The 21995-nt window shown below is 43.5% G+C and overlaps 1 protein-coding gene and 1 pseudogene across 1 annotated transcript; both read left to right on the top strand.

The window, feature by feature from the left end:
* The window catches only part of LOC115134335 (zinc finger CCCH domain-containing protein 18-like), a 39588-nt pseudogene extending 28146 nt beyond the window's left edge, over positions 1 to 11442 (top strand).
* Positions 11443 to 20338: 8896 nt separating this feature from the next.
* Positions 20339 to 21221, top strand: LOC115134770 (interleukin-17C-like). Its single transcript, XM_029668964.1, has 3 exons — positions 20339 to 20365; positions 20512 to 20765; positions 20972 to 21221. Exons 1-3 carry the CDS (start codon positions 20339 to 20341, stop codon positions 21219 to 21221), a joined length of 531 nt encoding a protein of 176 aa, XP_029524824.1.
* Positions 21222 to 21995: the final 774 nt, after the last annotated feature.

Below are 21995 nucleotides of genomic sequence, written 5' to 3'. Positions count from 1 at the left end.
TATTTAGTCAGCCACCAATTGTGCAAGTTCTCCCACTTAAAAATATGAGAGAGGCCTGTAATTTTCATCATAGGTACACTTCAACTATGACAGACAAAATGGGAGAAAAAAATCCCGAAAACCACATTGTAGGATTTTTAATGAGTTTATTTGCCAATTATGGTGGAAAATAAGTATTTGGTCAATAACAAAAGTTTATCTCAATACTTTGTTATATACCCTTTGTTGGCAATGACAGAGGTCAAACGTTTTCTGTAAGTCTTCACAAGGTTTTCACACACTGTTGCTGGTATTTTGGCCCATTCCTCCATGCAGATCTCCTCTAGAGCAGTAATGTTTTGGGGCTGTTGCTGGGCAACATGGACTTTCAACTCCCTCCAAAGATTTTCTATGGGGTTGAGCTCTGGAGACTGGCTAGGCCATTCCAGGACCTTGAAATGCTTCTTACGAAGCCACTCCTTCATTGTCCGGGCGGTGTGTTTGGGATCATTGTCATGCTGAAAGACCCAGCCACGTTTCATCTTCAATGCCCTTGCTGATGGAAGGAGGTTTTCACTCAGAATCTCACAATACATGGCCCCATTCATTCTTTCCTTTACACGGATCAGTCGTCCTGGTCCCTTTGCAGAAAAACAGCCCAAACGCATGATGTTTCCACCCCAATGCTTTACAGTAGGTATGGTGTTCTTTGGATGCATTCTTTGTCCTCCAAACACGACGAGTTGAGTTTTTACCAAAAAGTAATATTTTGGTTTCATCTGACCATATGACATTCTCCCAATCTTCTTCTGGATCATCCAAATGCTCTCTAGCAAACTTCAGACGGGCCTGGACATGTACTGGCTTAAGCAGGGGGACACGTCTGGCACTGCAGGATTTGAGTCCCTGGCGGCGTAGTGTGTTACTGATGGTATGCTTTGTTACTTTGGTCCCAGCTCTCTGCAGGTCATTCAGTAGGTCCCCCCGTGTGGTTCTGGGATTTTTGCTCACCGTTCTTGTGATCATTTTGACCCCACGGGGTGAGATCTTGCGTGGAGCCCCAGATCGAGGGAGATTATCAGTGGTCTTGTATGTCTTCCATTTCCTAATAATTGCTCCCACAGTTGATTTCTTCAAACCAAGCTGCTTACCTATTGCAGATTGTCTTCCCAGCCTGGTGCAGGTCTACAATTTTGTTTCTGGTGTCCTTTGACAGCTCTTTGGTCTTGGCCATAGTGGAGTTTGGAGTGTGACTGTTTGAGGTTGTGGACAGGTGTCTTTTATACTGATAACAAGTTCAAACAGGTGCCATTAATACAGGTAACGAGTGGATGACAGAGGAGCCTCTTAAAGAAGAAGTTACAGGTCTGTGAGAGCCAGAAATCTTGCTTGTTTGTAGATGTCCAAATACTTATTTTCCACCATAATTTGCAAAAAATTAATTAAAAAACCTAGAATGTGATTTTCAGAAGAGAAAAAAATCATTTTGTCTGTCATAGTTGAAGTGTACCTATGATGAAAATTACAGGCCTCTCTCATCTTTTTAAGTGGGAGAACTTGCACAATTGGTAGCTGACTAAATACTTTTTTGCCCCACTGTACATATGAGATGAGTGCAAGATATGTAAACATTATTAAAGTGGCCAATGATTTGAAGTCTGTGTATATAGGCAGCAGCCTCTCTGGTAGTGATGGCTATTTAACAGTCTGATGGCCTTGAGATAGAAGCTGTTTTTCAGTCTCTCGGTCCCAGCTTTGATGCACCTGTACTGACCTTGCCTTCTGCATGATAGAGGGGTGAACAGGCAGTGGCTCGGGTGGTTGTTGTCCTTGATTTGCTTTTTGGCCTTCCTGTGACATTGGGTGCTGTAGGTGTCCTGGAGTGCAGGTAGTTTTCCCCCGGTGATGCGTTGTGCAGACCGCACCACCCTCTGGAGAGCCCTGTGGTTATGGGTGGTGCAGTTGCCGTACCAGGCAGTGATGCAGCCCGACAGGATGCTCTCAATTGTGCATCTGTAAAAGTTTGTGAGGGTTTTAGGTGACAAGCCACATTTCTTCAGCCTCCTGTTGCGCCTTCTTCACCCACTGTCTGTGTGGGTGGACCATTTCAGTTTGTCAGTAATGTGTAGGCCGAGGAACTTGACACTTTCCACCTTCTCCACTGCTGCCCCATCGATGTGGATAGGGGGGTGCTCCCACTGCTGTTTCCTAAAGTGCCATTCATCTGCCGCTATCACCTAATGTTTCAGCATTATAATGCACGGCCCCATTTCTTGAGGATCTGTACAATATTCCTGGAAGCTGAACATGTCCCAATTCTTCCACGGCCTGCATACTCACCAGACATATCACCCATTGAGCATGTTTGGGGTGCTCTGGATCAACGTGTGCAACTGCCAATATCCAGAAACTTAGCACAGTCATTGAAGAAGAGTGGAACAACATTCCACAGGCCACAATCAACAGCCTAATCAACTCTATGCGAAGGAGATGTGTCACGCTGCATGAGGCAAATGGTGGTCAAAACAGATACCGACTGGTTTTCTGGTATCTGTATTCCCAGTTGCGGAATCAATAGATTAGGGCCTAATGAATCATTTCCTTATATGAACTGTAAATCAGTGAAGTCTTTGAAATGGTTGCATGTTGCGTTTATATTTTTGTTCAGTATAATAGCTTATTGGTAGTGAACACTGTTGCTGCGCTACTAGCTAGAGACTTCACTGGGTCTCATTTTGATCTTTTGCAAATCAAGTTGTTTTCATTATTTTCAGGCTGTATTTCACAGGTAGGCCTAATACCAGGCATATTTGTGTGGGTTTGTTTTATTTTTATTGAACTTGCATGACCGGTATCCCTCAGCTCACAAAGACACTTTGTATGGTAGCTAGATTAGCATCAGGAGGGGCCTTTTCCGTGAGCATTGCTGTGTGTTGGTGGAAGAGCTATCCTCTGTCTGAGGGTCAGGTGACACTATGGCTGGGCCTTCATCGGAAAGAACCTAGGTCTGGTGCTGTGCTGTAGAAGGGAAGGAAAGCACAGCGTGGGGGCAAGCCACTAGCTTTGGTTTCTCTGCCTGCCTTGGTAGAATACACTAGGCTCACTCTATGTGTGTGGCGTGGTGTTCCCTGTGGAAAACATCATGTAAAACGTTTTGTCCAGTGGTCCTGCAGCTCTAAAGACACATTGTCCTCCCATGTAAAATGACTTGACCACACTTTTTATGTTAGTCATTTTGTTCAGCAATGATTCATAGTTAATAGGGTGACAGTTTTATACTTTTGCTTGACTCCTATTTAGTGGAACATGATCCATTACTTAAATTCATACCATGCATACATTTTGAATAGGCTACTGTATGAATGCTTTTTTTTATCTCCACTTTTAGTGGTTTATAATATTGAAAGGATGGGAAAAGTAGTTAAATACAAATATTTGTGCATTTATGTTAATTTCATTTACATAGAGTGCTTTGGAACTGATCACCAACCTCCATGTACAGTCGTGGCCAAAAGTTTTGAGAATGACACAAATATTAATTTCCACAAAGTTTGCTGCTTCAGTGTCTTTAGATATTTTTGTCAGGTGTTACTATAGAATACGGAAGGTTAATTACAAGCATTTCGTAAGTGCCAAAGGCTTTTATTGACAATTACATGAAGTTGATGCAAAGAGTCAAGATTTGCAGTGTTGACCCATCTTTTTCAAGACCTCTGCAATCCACCCTGGCATGCTGTCAATTAACTTCTGGGCCACATCCTGACTGATGGCAGCCCATTCTTGCATAGTCCATGCTTGAAGTTTGTCAGAATTTGTGGGGTTTTGTTTGTCCACCTGCCTCTTGAGGATTGACCACAAGTTCTCAATGGGATTAAGGTCTGGGGAGTTTCCTGGCCATAGACCCAAAATATCTGTGTTTTGTTCCCTGAGCCACTTAGTTATCACTTTTGCCCCATGGCAAGGAGCTCCATCATGCCGGAAAGGGCATTGTTCGTCACCAAACTGTTCCTGGATGGTTGGAAGAAGTTGCTCTCGGAGGATGTGTTGGTACCATTCTTTATTCATGGCTGTGTTTTTAGGCAAATTTGTGAGTGAGCCCACTGCCTTGGCTGAGAAGCAACCCCCACACATGAATGGTCTCAAGATGCTTTACTGTTGGCATGACACAGGACTGACACTCACCTTGTCTTCTCCGGACAAGTTTTTTTTCCGGTTACCCCAAACAATCGGGAAGGGGATTCATCAGAGAGAATGACTTTACCCCAGTCCTCAGCAGTCCAATCCCTGTACTTTTTGCAGAATATCAGTCTGTCCCTGATGTTTTTCCTGGAGAGAAGTGACTTCTTTGCAGCCCTTCTTGACACCAGGCATCCCCCAAAAGTCTTCGCCTCACTGTGCATGCAGATGCACTCACACCTGCCTGCTGCCATTCCTGAGCAAGCTCTGTACTGGTGGTTCCCCAATCCCGCAGCTTAATCAACTTTGGGAGACGGTCCTGGTGCTTGCTGGACTTTCTTGGGCACCCTGAAGCCTTCTTCACAACAATTGAACTACTCTCCTTGAAGTTCTTGATGATTCAGTAAAAACATGGTTGATTTAGGTGCAATTTTTCTGGCAGCAATTTCCTTGCCTGTGAAGCCCTTTTTGTGCAACGCGATGATGACGGCACGTGTTTCCTTGTAGGTAACCATGGTTGACAGAGGAAGAACAATGATTTCAAGCACCACCCTCCTTTTGAAGCTTCCGGTCTGTTATTTGAACTCAATCAGCATGACAGAGTGATCTCCAGCCGTGTCCTCATCAACACTCACACCTGTGTTATCGAGAGAATCACTGACATGATGTCAGCTGGTCCTTTAGTGGCAGGGCTGAAATGCAGTGGAAATGTTTTTGGGGGATTCAGTTCATTTGCATGGCAAAGAGGGACTTTGCAATGAATTGCAATTCATCTGATCACTCTTCATAACATTCTGGAGTATATGCAAATTGCCATCATACACACTGAGGCAGCAGACTTTGTGAAAATGAATATTTGTTTCATCCTCAAAACTTTTGGCCACGACTATACATGGTTACTTGGCACAAGAACAGGCAAATCAAATTGAATTGGTCACATACACATATTTAGCAGATGTTATTGCGGGTGTAGCGTAATGCTTGTGTTCCTAGCTCCGACAGTGCAGTAATATCTAATAATTCACAACAATACACACAAATCTAAAGTAAAAGAATGGAGTTAAGAAATATATCAATATTAGGACAAGCAATGTCTGAGTGGCATTGATTAAAATACAGTAGAATAGAATACAGTATATACATTTGAGATGAGTAAAGCAGTATGTAAACATTATTAAAGTGGTCAGTGATCCCATGTCTATGTATATAGGGCAACAGCCTCTAAGGTGCAGGGTCGAGTAACTGGGTGGTAATCGGCTACGGATGGCTATTTAACAGTCTAATGGCCTTGAAATAGAAGCTGTTTTTCAGTCTCTCGGTCCCAGCTTTGATGTACCTGTACTGACCACCTCTTCTGGATGGTAATGGGGTGAAGATGAATTTCTTCAGTTTCCTGAGGCTGAAGAGACGCTGTTGTGCTTTCTTCACCACACTGTCTATGTGGGTGGACCATTTCAGATCATCAGTGATATGTACGCAGAGGAACTTGAAGCTTTTCACCTTCTCCACTGCGGTCCCGTTGATGTGTATAGGGGCATGCTCTCTCTGGTGTCTGGAGTACAGGAGGGGGCTGTGCATGTACCCTGTGTTGAGGATCAGCAAAGTGGCGGTGTTGTTTCCTATCTTCACCACCCGGGGGTGGACCGTCAGGAAGTCCAGGACCCAGTTGCACAGAGATGGGCTCCGAGCTTAATGATGAGCTTGGAGGGTACTATGGTGTTGAAGGCTGAGCTATAGTCAATGAACAGTATTCTTACATAGGTATTCCGCTTGTCCAGATGGGATAGGGCAGTGTGATGGTGATTGCATCGTCTGTGGATCTATTGGGGTGGTAAGCAAATTGAAGTGGGTCTTGGGTGTCCGATAAGGTGGAGGTGATATGATCCTTAACTAGCCTCTCAAAGCACTTCATGATGGCAGAAGTGAGTGCTACGGGGCAATAGTCATTTAGTTCAGTTACCTTTTGCTTTCTTGGGTACAGTGGTGGACATCTTGAAGCAAGTGGAGACAGCAGACTGGGATAGGGAGTGATTGATTATCTCTGTAAATACTCCAGCCAGCTGGTCTGCGCATCCTCTGAGGACACGGAAGTAGGAAGTACAGTAATATAATTAATTGATTGCACAGATCTCATGTGGTATCAGAATAGCTTCAATGGAACTATTCACGTAGTGCAGATTGTATTCCACAACCTGGCACTACTCTGTCTGTTCATGGTTTAACAAAATATTATATGTTGCTTAGTTTGGCAAGTGGAGTAGGACAGCTTGTTAATAAGATGAGTAGGACTTGAAGACATGCTATTGTAGGCTGTTTCTTGGGTTTTCCTCTCGGGTGAACTTGTATTGTCAGTCAGTTTATGTTAGTGTTTCTTCTATATTTACAAAACAAATCTGCCGGGATGCGCTTTTAAAGGGATATGGTGATATTTTGGCTATTAAATCATGAACTAATGGATACCATTTGTCTCTGTGTGCAGTTAGAAGGAAGTCGCTAACGAGCGTTAGCGCTGTTTCTAACAGCTAGCTATGCTAGACTCAAGTCATTGCGCTAACACTAACTTCGAACTGCACGCAGAGCCATGCAAAAATCTCACATTATCCCTTTAAGATCAGTGGCAAGTTACAATGTATATAAGTAAACAGAGAGCAGTGGCGCGAATGAGCGCCTCGAGTGCACAGCCACCGCTTGCTCCTCATAATCTCCCTACAGTGAAGAGGCGCCCATCAGTTCTATTTCAGTTGGTGGCAATATAATTAAATGTTCATGCATTTTGGAGTAGAATGTCCTTTTAAAAAGTCACCAGAAGTGGCCTTCTCACAGTCATTCTACAACAACACTCCTGCCCTGACTAAAATCTTCCGTCATATGTGATACCACACTCCATTCCTCCTCTGCAGGGACAGTAGTTTGTTTTCTATTATATGAATATGACCTATAAACCCTTGCCAAGTATGCAATGGGACTGATGCGTTGTTACAGTGATGTACAATCTGCTATTAAAAGTATGCTGATCTTTCCTCTCCTGTCTTTCTATTCCACTGCTTCAGGCAGACGGTCAGTGGCAGTGTGAGTGGCAGTAGTTACTCTGGCTCCAGCTCTCGCTCAAGATCCCATTCCTCCTCTGCAACCATCTCACCTTCCGGGTCCAAGAAGTCCAGGTAGAAATAACAGATCCTACTTCCACTACTGGGTAAATGCGGTGGTGGAAAAGTACCCAAGTGTCATACTTGAGTAAAAGTAAAGATACCTTAATAGAAGTAAAAGTGAAAGTCACCCACTAAAATACTACTTGAGTAAAAGTCTAAAAGTAATTGCTAAAATATACTTAAGTAAAATATACTCAAATTCCTTATATTGGGAATGGGGCGGCAGGTAGCCTGGTGGTTAGAACGTTGGGCCAGGTTGCTGGATCGAATCCCTGAGCTGACAAGGTCAAAATCTGTTGTTCTGCCACAGAACAAGGCAGTTAACCCACTGTTCCCCGGTAGGCCGTCATTGTAAATAAGAATTTGTTCTTAACTGACTTGCTTAGTTAAATAAAGGTAAAACAAAATGTATATTAAGCAAACCAGATGGCACCATTATTATTAAATTACAGATAGCCAGGGGCACACCAACACTCAATCATAATTTACAAACGAAGCAAGTGGGTGAATTAGACCATTTTCCTGTCTTTGCTAATCATTCAAAATGTAACGAGTACTTTTGGGTGTCGGGAAAATGAAGATTTTTTTTATTTTTATGGTGTTTAGTAAAGCACTTTGAAACGGACATGTATTGAATCCTTTCTCTCTTCTTGCTATGTATCCACTGGTCAACTTTGTAGAAAATCCAGGTACTACGTCAATTTTATCAGCCTTTTTCCCCCCTGTACATCTGCTTCTCTTCATTCCTATTAACTGTAATTCATCTGTTTGATTGATTTCTTCTCCATGTTGCCCCACCATTCACTCATTTGTTACCCTCTGTACGTGTGTGTTGTAATCAATTTTTTTCTCACTCTAAAATATATATATTTTTACTGTGATGTATGAGTTAAACTATGTGTAAACAATGTGTTTTTGTGGCGCAGCACTGAGTCTCTTTCCCTGTGTTCTGTGTGGTCTCTGTGCAGGTCTCTGAGTGTGAGCAGTGTGTCTAGCGTGTCCTCGGCCTCCAGCAGCAGCTCTGTGAGGAGCGCTGACTCAGATGACATGTACGCCGACCTGGCCAGCCCTGTGTCGTCAGCCAGCTCCCGCTCCCCAACCCCAGGACACCCCCATGCACGCAAGGAGAGGGGCCCCCACGGGACAGGGGCCCCAACAAGGACAAAGGTAGTGGTCAGGCTTTTGTTATAGACTCTTGACTCACTCTGTATTGTGTTTAGGTTGGTGTGACACAGCTATAACAGAATCGCATCATTTATTGGTTGTTGGTGACATACGTAGTGCTCTCCACACAGGGAAGCCCACTAAGAAAGATGAGCCCCATCCCCCCAGGGAGGACCGGAGGAAGATGGATCCCTCAGGCCTCCCTCCCAGAAACACTCACGGTCCCATGCCCAGGTCTGGGCCTGGCAGCAGGGGCCATGGTCCTGGAGGCCACCCCATGCACCCGCCGCACGGACCTCCCATGGGTCCCCCTGGAGGTTACGGCCAGCACAAAGACATCAAACTCACGCTCCTCAACAAGGTGACTAGTACTGGATTACTGTTGGAAGTCCCCAACCCAGGTAGACTACAAGTGATGAGTCTTTGAAGTTCTCTGAAGAGTATGTAGATACGAGTTACACTAATATCTCACCCTGTGACACTGATGTCATTACAGGGTTTTGACTTTGGGGAAGGACAGTCAGTGTCTGACTTCCTCATACTCGTGTGATGTTATCAGTGAGACTGAATAAGTAGATATATTATTATCAAGCCTCTGTATACAATACTTTTGTTTTCGCTAACATTTACTCTCGGTTAACTGAAAAACAAACATTATTTGAATACCACCATTTAAGATGTGATTTGATCTCAATTTAATGTACTCCATTTTGCATTTGGTGCTTGTTGAATGTCTGACGAACCATGGCTCTCTCTCACTCTGTAGCAGCAGGCAGAGCGGGGTAACAGGAAGCGATACATGCCTTCAGACAAGGACAGGCCGACCTCTCCCCTCAGCAAGAGGATAGCAATGTCTCCTGAGAGAGGTGAGGGCCTCAAACTGTCCAGAAAAGTCAGGGATGAATGTGTTCTTTCCAGGGAAATCACACACACACACAGACACACACGTAGACACACAGACACACACACATACACAAATATGTGGTTCAGTTAACCCAAATGTGGAAATCCAACACCAGAGAAACCTCACAATAGGCTGCATTCTCTATGATCTGTCCACACGTCCCTGTTGTATTGTTGGTAATCAACTTCCCCTCAATGTCCTGCAGGTCGTGGTGACAGGAGGATGCCTGGACGGCCCCCACTCTCTCCTAGAATGGACCGGCCCAGAGGCCAGGGCCCTCGTCCCATGCCCCCCCCGGGAGAAAGGTAGGTGCCCTCTGTGCTGCATCTCACCCCAGATCACACACACGACCCCAACCTGCCACCCTTTTGTTGGTGCTGCCCTTCTCCACTGCAGTAGTGATGTCATTTTAAGATTTTAGAGCAACCACAAGCCTTTGTTTTGAATGTGGATCAAGTCACGAAAGTGGAATCCCAGAAGTATATGATATTTAAGCAATAAGGCCCGAGGGGGTGTGGTATATGGCAAATATACCACGGCTAAGGGCTTTTCTTATGCATGACACAGCGTGCCTGTACACAGCCCTTACCCGTGGTATATTGGCCATAAACCACAAAGCCCAGAGGTGCCTTATTGCTAATATAAACTGTTTACCCACGTAATTGAATGTTTTGTCATAGAAATGGTCTGATTTGACAAATCAATACTTGTTTTATGTTCAAGTGTGTAAGGAGGGCAACAGTGAACCTGACACAATGCTGTAAAGCTAAAGAGACTTCCTTAGTTGGAAATCTAGTGGCCAATCAGCATTCAGTCCTCGAACCACCCAGTTTATAAACACCAATAATACACAGGGCATGTGACCATGGTGCCACACCATGTAGAAAACTCACACAATGTGAGCCAAATCTACAGGTATCGTCTCTACCCTGGTAGATGTATCCTCATGATAACCCTTGTAAATTGTCATAGGCATGTGGCTCTAAACCCAACCTTGTTAATTCCCTGTTTAGAAAACGTCCTCTGTCCCCACCACCCAAGTCGTCTGGGAAAGGTCCAGGGGGGTTGTCATCGGGCTCAGGCAAGCAGCCCCCGGGCGGCCCGGGCTCAGGCAAGCCTAGCAGCACACTGTCCCGCCGTGAGGAGCTGCTGAAACAGCTCAAAGCTGTGGAGGACGCCATTGCCCGCAAGAGGGCCAAGATCCCTGGGAAATAACCCTCACCCTGCTCTCCCGCCTGTCTGCCCAAGTCACCCAGGCAACTACAAGCATCAAGGGACATAAAATCACCAATCCCATTCATGACGCCTAGCGTTCTCTGGAGATTTTAAAAAGGTTTCTGTCCCAAAATGTAAAGGCTATTGTGTAATTGTTCCTTGACAAAATGGCCACCAAAACATTTTTGCTTGTTTGCCCTCAGAGAGAGGTTGTCTTGATGATTTTACAGTACTGAAGAAATTTAGTAGCAGGGTGTCATTGTTGCTCTCTCTTGTCTGTTTAATAAGAAAGGAGAATATTGACATTGTCTCAATGATAAGGTGAATTTATATACTTTTGATCCACTCTCTCGGTCTGCCCCTTTTACTGTCTCATATCTCTCATGTCTTATTTTTATCGATTTTTTGTTGTTATTTTGGGGTTGGAGTTGGTCTTGCCCTGTTCGATTCTAAAATCCTGGAAACCGCTTCTAGGCTCCCATCTGGTTCTCTGTACAAACATTTAGCTTCTGTATTCATTCAGACTGAGAAACATTGAACACGCTCAAAGGACCTCTTGTTCATGGTGGTCACATCTTAACCAATTACTTTTCCACTTCTAGGTCTGTGCATTGTGTTATCTTACAGTGTGTATTTTACATACCGTTTTCAATCATAGTGAGCATATGACAAGCACCCTTTTTTTTCTCAAGTGTATGATTATAGAGAACAAATTGACAAATTGCTTTTTTTTTCTCCAGCTCTTCTCAAGTGATAAACTGTTTTATTTGTCCCACATTTTTAGTTGACACAGGAGTGTATGTTTGTGCTTTTGTGACAAAAGGCTTCTAAATAAACTATTTTGATAAAGCAAAACCATCTGAGCCAATTCCTTCTCTCCACACCCTCACTCTGCTGCGTTTCCACGATCCTACATGACTTTGATGAATCAATTCTTGAATTGCTTGTTTCATATTGTTTCTCACAAGAGATGGCGCTTCATGTACTGCATGTTAACATACATTTTCACTACCAAATATAATTAAAACACCTTGACTATCTCATCATGATTACTGCAGATTGTATGCATGTCAATGGGCAGGACACAATTTGGTGCTTTCAATGGTGGGGCAAGGACATCACGTTAACTTTTTTTGCCCCTACTAGCACTGATTTTAATAATGACTAAGATTTGTGGTTGTCCCACCTAGCTATCTTACCCCTCCGGTTGTCCTCATATTCTGTATACACCCCGGGTCAAACTGACCCGCCTTGACTAAACCCCCAATGAGCACATGTGTGACAGTATGCATGTGCACAGCCTTTGCAGATATATTTCTTACACCTGCAGCACAGTATGCATTGTAGAGTGCTTTGGTGGGCAGATCTGACACCTCTTACTTGCCCCAGCTGGGGCAGTGGCTAGTGGCTCCTCAGGTTGATCATGAGAGCTGGCCCTCTGAACAGCTTTCACAACTGCTGCAGATGCGTCTGCGGGGGAGACGCTCCCTTCTTTTGATGAATGGAATTACATGTGCCGTTCCCAGCTGCTCCACGAACACCCTCTTCTTGTTGCGCTTACGAGTTATCCAGCTAGAGTTGTTCTCTCTCCATATCACAAAGGTATTGTAGGAGGAAACATCAATGATGTTGTGGAAGATGACCAGGGGCCAGCGGGCAGTCATCCTTCTGCAGCTGTATGTTCCAATCACCTTATTTAGGTGATTTAGGATCATGGCTGGCTTCCTGTCCTGGCGATGGCTAATTTCAGCCTCTATGTGCAGTGTGCTCAGAAGTAACACATTCTTGTTTTTCTTTGGGAGGTAGGAAACTAGAGTGGTGGTGGGCGTGAAGGCAAACCTTGATGAGAAGACCTCTCTGTCCTTTGACGCAAGCAGTGCAGGTGGGATCTCAGGGATCTGCTAACCGTTAGCTGTCTTATCGGCTGCTATCTGACTATTTAGTTATTTATTTTTATTATTATTATGTTTTCTTCTTGGGCCTCTATAACTATATCTGTTTTTATTTTTGTTGTTGTGTGATTTGGATTAATCCCCTCTACCACACGGAACCCCACTAATCTACTGACGGAACGCAAGAGGTGGCTAATAACAGACCTCCATCCTATGCTAGCTTGCTACCGATGGCCTGACTAGCTGTCTAAATCGCCGTGACCCCCAACCAACCTCTCCACTCACCGGACCCTTTTGATCACTCGACTAAGCATGCCTCTCCTTAATGTCAATATGCCTTGTCCATTGCTGTTCTGGTTAGTGTTTATTGGCTTATTTCACTGTAGAGCCTCTAGTCCTGCTCACTATACCTTATCCAACCTATTAGTTCCACCACCCACACATGCAATGACATCTCCTGGTTTCAATGATGTTTCTAGAGACAATATCTCTCTCTTCATCACGCAATACCTAGGTTTACCTCCACTGTATTCACATCCTACCATACCTTTGTCTGTACATCATACCTTGATGCTATTTTATCGCCCCCAGAAACCTCCTTTTACTCTCTGTTCCAGACGTTCTAGACGACCAATTCTTATTGCTTTTAGCAACACCCTTATTCTACTCCTCCTATGTTCCTCTGGCAATGTAGAGGTGAATCCAGGCCCTGCAGTGCCTAGCTCCACTCCTATTCCCCAGGCGCTCTCTTTTGACGACTTCTGTAACCGTAATAGCCTTGGTTTCATGCATGTTAACATTAGAAGCCTCCTCCCTAAGTTTGTTCTATTCACTGCTTTAGCACACTCTGCCAACCCGGATGTTCTAGCTGTGTCTGAATCCTGGCTTAGGAAGACCACCAAAAATTCAGACATTTTAATTCCAAACTACAATATTTTCAGACAAGATAGAACTGCCAAAGGGGCGGGGTTGCAATCTACTGCAAAGATAGCCTGCAGAGTTCTGTCCTACTATCCAGGTCTGTACCCAAACTATTTTAACTTCTACTTTTAAAAATCCACCTCTCTAAAAACAAGTCTCTTACCGTTGCCGCCTGCTATAGACCACCCTCTGCCCCCAGCTGTGCTCTGGACACCATATGTGAACTGATTGCCCCCCATCTATCTTCAGAGCTCGTGCTGCTAGGCGACCTAAACTGGAACATGCTTAACACCCCAGCCATCCTACAATCTAAACTTGATGCCCTCAATCTCACACAAATTATCAATGAACCTACCAGGTACCTCCCCAAAGCCTTAAACATGGGCACCCTCATAGATATCATCCTAACCAACTTGCCCTCTAAATACACCTCTGCTGTCTTCAACCAAGATCTCAGCGATCACTGCCTCATTGCCTGCATCCGTAATGGGTCAGCGGTCAAACGACCTCCACTCATCACTGTCAAACGCTCCCTGAAACACTTCAGCGAGCAGGCCTTTCTAATCGACCTGGCCGGGGTATCCTGGAAGGATATTGATCTCATCCCGTCAGTAGAGGATGCCTGGATATTTTTTTTTAAATGCCTTCCTAACCATCTTAAATAAACATGCCCCATTCAAGAAATTTAGAACCAGGAACAGATATAGCCCTTGGTTCTCCCCAGACCTGACTGCCCTTAACCAACACAAAAACATCCTATGGCGTTCTGCATTAGCATCGAACAGCCCCCGTGATATGTAGCTGTTCAGGGAAGCTAGAAACCATTATGCACAGGCAGTTAGAAAAGCCAAGGCTCGCTTTTTCAAGCAGAAATTTGCTTCCTGCAACACTAACTCAAAAAAGTTCTGGGACACTGTAAAGTCCATGGAGAATAAGAACACCTCCTCCCAGCTGCCCACTGCACTGAAGATAGGAAACACTGTCACCACTGATAAATCCACCATAATTGAGAATTTCAATAAGCATTTTTCTACGGCTGGCCATGCTTTCCACCTGGCTACTCCTACCCCGGTCAACAGCACTGCACCCCCAACAGCAACTCGCCCAAGCCTTCCCCATATCTCCTTCTCCCAAATCCGTTCAGCTGATGTTCTGAAAGAGCTGCAAAATCTGGACCCCTACAAATCAGCCGGGCTAGACAATCTGCACCCTTTCTTTCTAAAATTATCTGCCGAAATTGTTGCCACCCCTATTACTATCCTGTTCAACCTCTCTTTCGTGTCGTCTGAGATTCCCAAAGATTGGAAAGCAGCTGCGGTCATCCCCCTCTTCAAAGGGGGGGACACTCTTGACCCAAACTGCTACAGACCTATATCTATCCTACCATGCCTTTCTAAGGTCTTCGAAAGCCAAGTCAACAAACAGATTACCGACCATTTCAAATCTCACCATACCTTCTCTGCTATGCAATCTGGTTTCAGAGCTGGTCATGGGTGCACCTCAGCCACGCTCAAGGTCCTAAACGATATCTTAACCGCCATCGATAAGAAACATTACTGTGCAGCCGTATTCATTGATCTGGCCAAGGCTTTCGACTCTGTCAATCACCACATTCTCATCGGCAGACTCGACAGCCTTGGTTTCTCAAATGATTGCCTCACCTGGTTCACCAACTACTTCTCTGATAGAGTTCAGTGTGTCAAATCGGAGGGTCTGCTGTCCGGACCTCTGGCAGTCTCTATGGGGGTTGCACAGGGTTCAATTCTTGGACCGACTCTCTTCTCTGTATACATCAATGAGGTCGCTCTTGCTGCTGGTGAGTCTCTGATCCACCTCTACGCAGACGACACCATTCTGTATACTTCTGGTCCTTCTTTGGACACTGTGTTAACAACCCTCCAGGCAAGCTTCAATGCCATACAACTCTCCTTAAATAAATTGCTCTTAAATACAAGTAAAACTAAATGCATGCTCTTCAACCGATCGCTACCTGCACCTACCCGCCTGTCCAACATCACTACTCTGGACGGCTCTGACTTAGAATACGTGGACAACTACAAATACTTAGGTGTCTGGTTAGACTGTAAACTCTCCTTCCAGACCCATATCAAACATCTCCAATCCAAAGTTAAATCTAGAATTGGCTTCCTATTTCGCAACAAAGCATCCTTCACTCATGCTGCCAAACATACCCTTGTAAAACTGACCATCCTACCAATCCTCGACTTTGGCGATGTCATTTACAAAATAGCCTCCAATACCCTACTCAACAAATTGGATGCAGTCTATCTATCTATCTATCACAGTGCAATCCGTTTTGTCACCAAAGCCCCATATACTACCCACCATTGCGACCTGTACGCTCTCGTTGGCTGGCCCTCGCTCCATACTCGTCGCCAAACCCACTGGCTCCATGTCATCTACAAGACCCTGCTAGGTAAAGTCCCCCCTTATCTCAGCTCGCTGGTCACCATAGCATCTCCCACCTGTAGCAGACGCTCCAGCAGGTATATCTCTCTAGTCACCCCCAAAACCAATTCTTTCTTTGGCCGCCTCTCCTTCCAGTTCTCTGCTGCCAATGACTGGAACGAACTACAAAAATCTCTTAAATTGGAAACACTTATCTCCCTCACTAGCTTTAAGCACCAACTGTCAGAGCATCTTACAGATTACTGCACCTGTACATAGCCCACCTATAATTTAGCCCAAACAACTACCTCTTTCCCAACTGTATTTAATTTATTTATTTATTTTGCTCCTTTGCACCCCATTATTTTTATTTCTACTTTGCACATTCTTCCATTGCAAAACTACCATTCCAGTGTTTTCCTTGCTATATTGTATTTACTTTGCCACCATGGCCTTTTTTGCCTTTACCTCCCTTCTCACCTCATTTGCTCACATCGTATATAGACTTGTTTATACTGTATTATTGACTTTATTATTATTGACTGTATTATTGACTTATTGACTGTTTCCATGTGTAACTCTGTGTCGTTGTATCTGTCGAACTGCTTTGCTTTATCTTGGCCAGGTCGCAATTGTAAATGAGAACTTGTTCTCAACTTGCCTACCTGGTGAAATAAAATAAATAAATAAAAATAAGAGGTGAAGAAATTGTCGCATGTGACACATCAAGCACAACCCGCATCCCCTGGTTCTTCTCTGGGCCTCCACTGGTTGGCTTCCCGGTGTAGACTTGCATCTTCCAAGCGTAGCTGGATTTGGCGTCGCAGGCCACCCATGAATTGATGCCATATTTTGCTGGCTTGCTGGACATGTACTGCCGGAAAGGACAACGTCCTTTGGCAAGAAGAGATTGGCATCGTGGGTAATTATTAGTATCGGTGTCACACAGAAACAGTCACGGACGTCAGTAGTGAAAATCACTTTTATTATATATATATAATTTGATATTTATTTATAAAGCCCTTCTTACATCAGCTGATATCTCAAAGTGATGTACAGAAACACAGCCTAAAACCCCAAACAGCAAGCAATGCAAGTGTAGAAGCACAGTGGCTAGGAAAAACTCCCTAGAAAGGACAGAACCTAGGAAGAAACCTATATACACTACCTCTGAATGTAACCAGTTGCTCATCCACTGTCACGTCAGGCCCTGGGTTGTAGAGGACTGGCAGCCGCTCTCAGACCTCTCTTATGGCTGCCAGTTTGTCTGTCGCACGTCTTACAGGTCTTGACTCACGGTCATCAAATCGTAGCAGTCTTGAGTAAGTGTGAAAGAGTTTGAGTGGCATGGTGGCACGGAAAATCGCCCTTCCACTCTGCATCCCATAGACTAGCTGCAGCCTCACCTCGGGACCTGTATACACCTGCTAAGATTAGCAGCCCTATGTAGGCATGCAGGTCAGTCTCATCAATCCCTTTCCAGCTGTCTCCATATTTTCGAAACCCCTCCAGATTTGTCATGTCCAGGATGATTTTTTCTATTGCCTGTGTGATGAACAGGTAGAATGTCAAGGCCATGTCATGGGCATGGGAAATGGCATACGTTGTGGGTCCCGGGGTCATCTCCAGGCCCTTATGCTCTGCCATCCTGCCCTGGTAGTGATATGCTACTGAGGACCATTTGATTTTGCCGTTTTTTGACAGGAAAGTCTCTCTTTTAGCTTGAGGGAGTTCTTCTTCTTCTGAAGATGATGCATTGTGCTCTGGGTTGTATTCCTCCCCATCTTCATCTTCTGACACATCCTTCACTTCCTCTTCAGAATCAGAGTAGTCTTGCTGGACATTTGAAAAAATCTGTTCTAGAACCTGTTCAGCAGTGAAACACACTGTCATTGTTTCAGCACCTTGGACAAGACCACATGTCCGGACATGTACGGACGGACTTGTCTGGACATGTACCCATGACAATATTAGTATCTGTTGCTTCCTACAGCTTTCATGGATACATGAAGAAAGGCAACATTTCACTTTTGTACTACTGGGCTCAGTCTAGGACAAGTCATCAAATATCTGTAGTGTATGGGTAATTGTCTACAGGGAAGTCCAGCGCAGGAGAGCAGAATTGGGTAGCAAACGGAGCCCTTTATTACGGAGAACAGACAAACAGCACTAAGAACAATAAAGAAACACTGGTTGTTTTAACCTGGCGCAAAACAGGTCTAACGTGCACATACACGTAACAACAAACAATTCCACACACAGACATGGGGGGAACAGAGGGTGAAATACACGTCAAATAATGAGGGAATGTAAACCAGGTGTGCGGGAAAGCAAGACAAAACAAATCTGAAAATGAAAAGTGGATCGGCGATGGCTAGAAGACCGGTGACGTCGACCGCCGAACGCCGCCCAAACAAGGAGAGGAACCGACTTCGGCGGAAGTCGTGACAATGTCAAGTTGAATAATATCCTAGAGGGGATTGTTCTCACTGCTCCACATGTCTGGACATGTACGGACATGTACCCATTCACTTTTGTACTACTGGGTTCAGTCTAGGACAAGTCATCAAATTTCAAGTTGCATAATATCATGGAGGTGATTGTTTTCACTGCTGTAGAACAACACAGTGTCGGGTTGGGTCAAAATGACCCAAGGACAGCGGGAGGGTCAACAATGTGTGGGGTTAAAATGACCAGAGGACAGCGGGAGGGTTAAGATTAAATGTGTTTCCATGTAGGTGACATGTCATGATAATTTACTGAAAGTTAGTAAGGTGGAAATGTGAGCCCAGCTGAACTGGTCAATGGTGCAAATCTACTGATTTAACATTTTATTATTGGAAAGTGAAACAGACATTGGAAAGTTCAAGGTACCAGCATTGGAAAGTTCCATTGTACAAGTCTATTTATTTAACATGTTTGCTCTTTGGGGCAGGGGTTTGATCATTGGAAAGTTCATGGTACTTGCCCTTATTGGGCTAGACTCATCTTTTCACCGAGCCTTTTCAAAGTGGCAGATTTGTATCTCTTAGACATATTACTCAGTGGCAGATTGATAGTCTAGGGTCAGTTCCATCATGACCAGAATGTATTAGAAGAAACACACTAGTAGTTTATCTCCATGATAGCTCATTAGCTTGCAGATGGAGGGAACTTCTACTTTATCACAAAGAAAACTACCTATTTATAATGAAGCATGTTGACTTCTGACAGTTTACTGTACCATGTGGAGTCCTTTCCATATTTCTCTTTGCCTATGTATTGGCTTGATGGTGAGAATACCTGGCATTTTGACAATCTCACCTGATAGTTTATTACAATGCACTGATAAGGCATTATTGTATGCCTATCTCTCACTGCTGTACAAACACATCATGCTGTTCAAGAACCACCTTTGTTGGAAAGAATTCAATCAGGAAAAACACAGATTAAAAATACTTTCGGAACTCTGTGGCATCGACTTGCTCAGTGTGAACTGCATTGTTGGTTAAGGGCTTGTAACTAAGCATTTTACGGTTGTATTCGGCGCATGTGACAAATACAATTTGATTTGATTTGATGGTAGTGAAGGAAAAGGATCCGATGGGGGGTCTGGAGAGAAGGAAAAGGCTCAGAATGTTTTGCTTTATCAAAATAGATTATTTAGAAGCATTTTGTGGGACAAATAAAACAGTTTATCACTTGAGAAGAGCTGGAGGAAAAAAAGCAGTACTTCACATCAATGTTAATTTGTTCTCTATAATCACACACTTGAAAGAAAGAAAAAACCCGTTGAAGTGGCCGTCCTGATGAAAACCATTGATTGCATCAGAGTGGGAAGACCCAGGTTGCAGGAGAAAGTTGTGGTCTTGTGGGAAGGCTGATGAGGTTTCCTAGTGAAGCAGCTAAATATACTGTATTGACAATTTAAGCATCATGTTCTGATGAACATAGCAAAATCATCAGCAAAGCAAAAGCCCATTGGTCTAACAACTAAATTAACCATAATATAAGAAAATTATAATTTAATACATTATGTTACATTTATTATTAGTAGAAAACTGTGAAAAGGTGTAGTAGGATAAGCCACAATTAGGCTACATTTATAGATGGATGCAGATCGAATCAGTTTTAGCATTGTATGTATTAATGAACAGTTTTGTTACATTTCTTCATAATTCCTAGCTTCTGTCTTGACTGAGAACATATCAGTAAGATTACTGTCAGTCGTAAATGACTAGGGGATGCAGGTTGTCTGATATTAGATCTATCGTCAGCGTCAATATAGTAATTACATCAGATAAAGAAATCCATGTGTATAAGCTATAGTATAAATCGCATGAGCTCATATAAATCAGGTGATCTTAATGTAGACACTCACTGTAGGAAAGAGGATGCAGGGAACTCAATATTCCATTTCCTCCTACATGTGGATTTCCCCAAGCAGATAGTAGACTTGCCTATAAATTGTGTAGGAGCATGGGCATGATGGCACAAACCGAGCAAAAGCACCTGGGCTCCTCTACTACCAAGATATTTGATATTTTAACATGCCAGGCCTATTCAAGATTATGCAGGTAAGTGAGAGATTGACTGCCCTGATGGAATGAAGTGTATACACCTCAATTCATGTTGGGTTGCCTTCTAATCCATCATTATGGATAGGCCTTAATCAAATGGCAATTTCAAAATGTTTTTAATTTATTTCATCATTCCTTTGCAGACTCTAATTTTACTTGGACTTGTTATTGCTAAATGTACACGGACAGCAGAGGCACACAAGTATAAGGGATGCTTCAGTACAGAAAAACTGGAGCATAGAGCTCTCAAGATCCTTCACCGAAACCGGTACCAGACAGATGTTCATATTGATGAAACACAGTATCACAAACTGGGTATGAAGAAGACCTGCCCCACTGTGCTTCGTTCACAGTCAGTAGACTACAACAATCGTTCAGTCTCCCCCTGGCGGTACAGGTAAGGCATCTCGTTCTCCTCGAAGTAAATACCTTTTGATAGGTCGAACATTGTTTTAACCATGCATCCATAATATTGTCAGTCTGACAATAACATCATTTGAGTAAATGTGCATGCCATATGGTTTGGAAATACATTTTTGGATAGCATTTTTCATTGATTAATAATTGGCTATTTTGATAACTGGATTGCCACTTTTCCCTTAGCATCGATAGCATGGAGGGACGATTCCCTGAAAAGATTGTTGTTGCTGAATGTCTATGCGAGGGATGCCTCATCATTAAAGGGCCCGGACATCACGGGGCCCAACATCATGCATATAACTCTGTGCCTATAGAGCAAACTCAGATGGTATTGATGAAGACCGTATGCCTGAACAACCCAGACAAATACTCACTTACATCACACTTTGTCAAAGTGCCCATTGCCTGCACCTGTGTCAGGAGTAGGATATGATTGCCTCTCATAGAGGACAGTCTTTAGACAAACTGTCGTGACATGTTTCACATTTTGTTGTTTGTTTTTAAAATGCACTTACGCTATTGAAAGTATTACACTTAATATGCTTATGGATAATAAGCTATAGAGAATATATGCATTTTTATATGAGACCAAATTATTTGTGTACAGTATTTATGTTTCAAGATTGTATTTATTTAATGATCTATTGACTATTTATTGAACTAGCTATGTTCTAAAGCTGTTTATTTATATGTGGTTTTTGGTGACTTTTGTTAATAGGCCTGCCTATTCCTTTCAACATCAATGTGTTCTTCTGTTGTTGTTATCCCATCAGCTGCTCCACAGGCTCCTGAGTGGCGCAGCGGTCTAAGGCACTGCATTTCAGTGCTTGGGGTGTCACTACAGACACCCTGGTTCGAATCCAGGCTGTATCACAACCGGCCAAAATTGGGCGGCGCACAATTGGACAGATTTGGCTAGTGTAGGCCAAGAATTTGTTTTTAACTGACTTGCCTAGTTAATGGATTGGAATGGTTACATTTTTTAAAAATGTATATATATATATATATATATATATATATATATATCCATGGATATTGATTGGTAGTGATGCATTTATAGAAATGTAGCATCATTTATGGGATTTTATTGTTGATTCCTTAATAAAGATGCCTAATGAAATATCTGCCCCTCTTGTTTTATTTAGTCCAGCCTACACATTCAAGAATGACAGATTTTCTATACACTTGACCAATAAACTTGACCACT

Source organism: Oncorhynchus nerka, linkage group LG9a (assembly GCF_034236695.1).
Source record: "Oncorhynchus nerka isolate Pitt River linkage group LG9a, Oner_Uvic_2.0, whole genome shotgun sequence".
Lineage (NCBI taxonomy): Eukaryota > Metazoa > Chordata > Actinopteri > Salmoniformes > Salmonidae > Oncorhynchus > Oncorhynchus nerka.
This window is presented reverse-complemented; position numbering and strand designations above follow the sequence as displayed.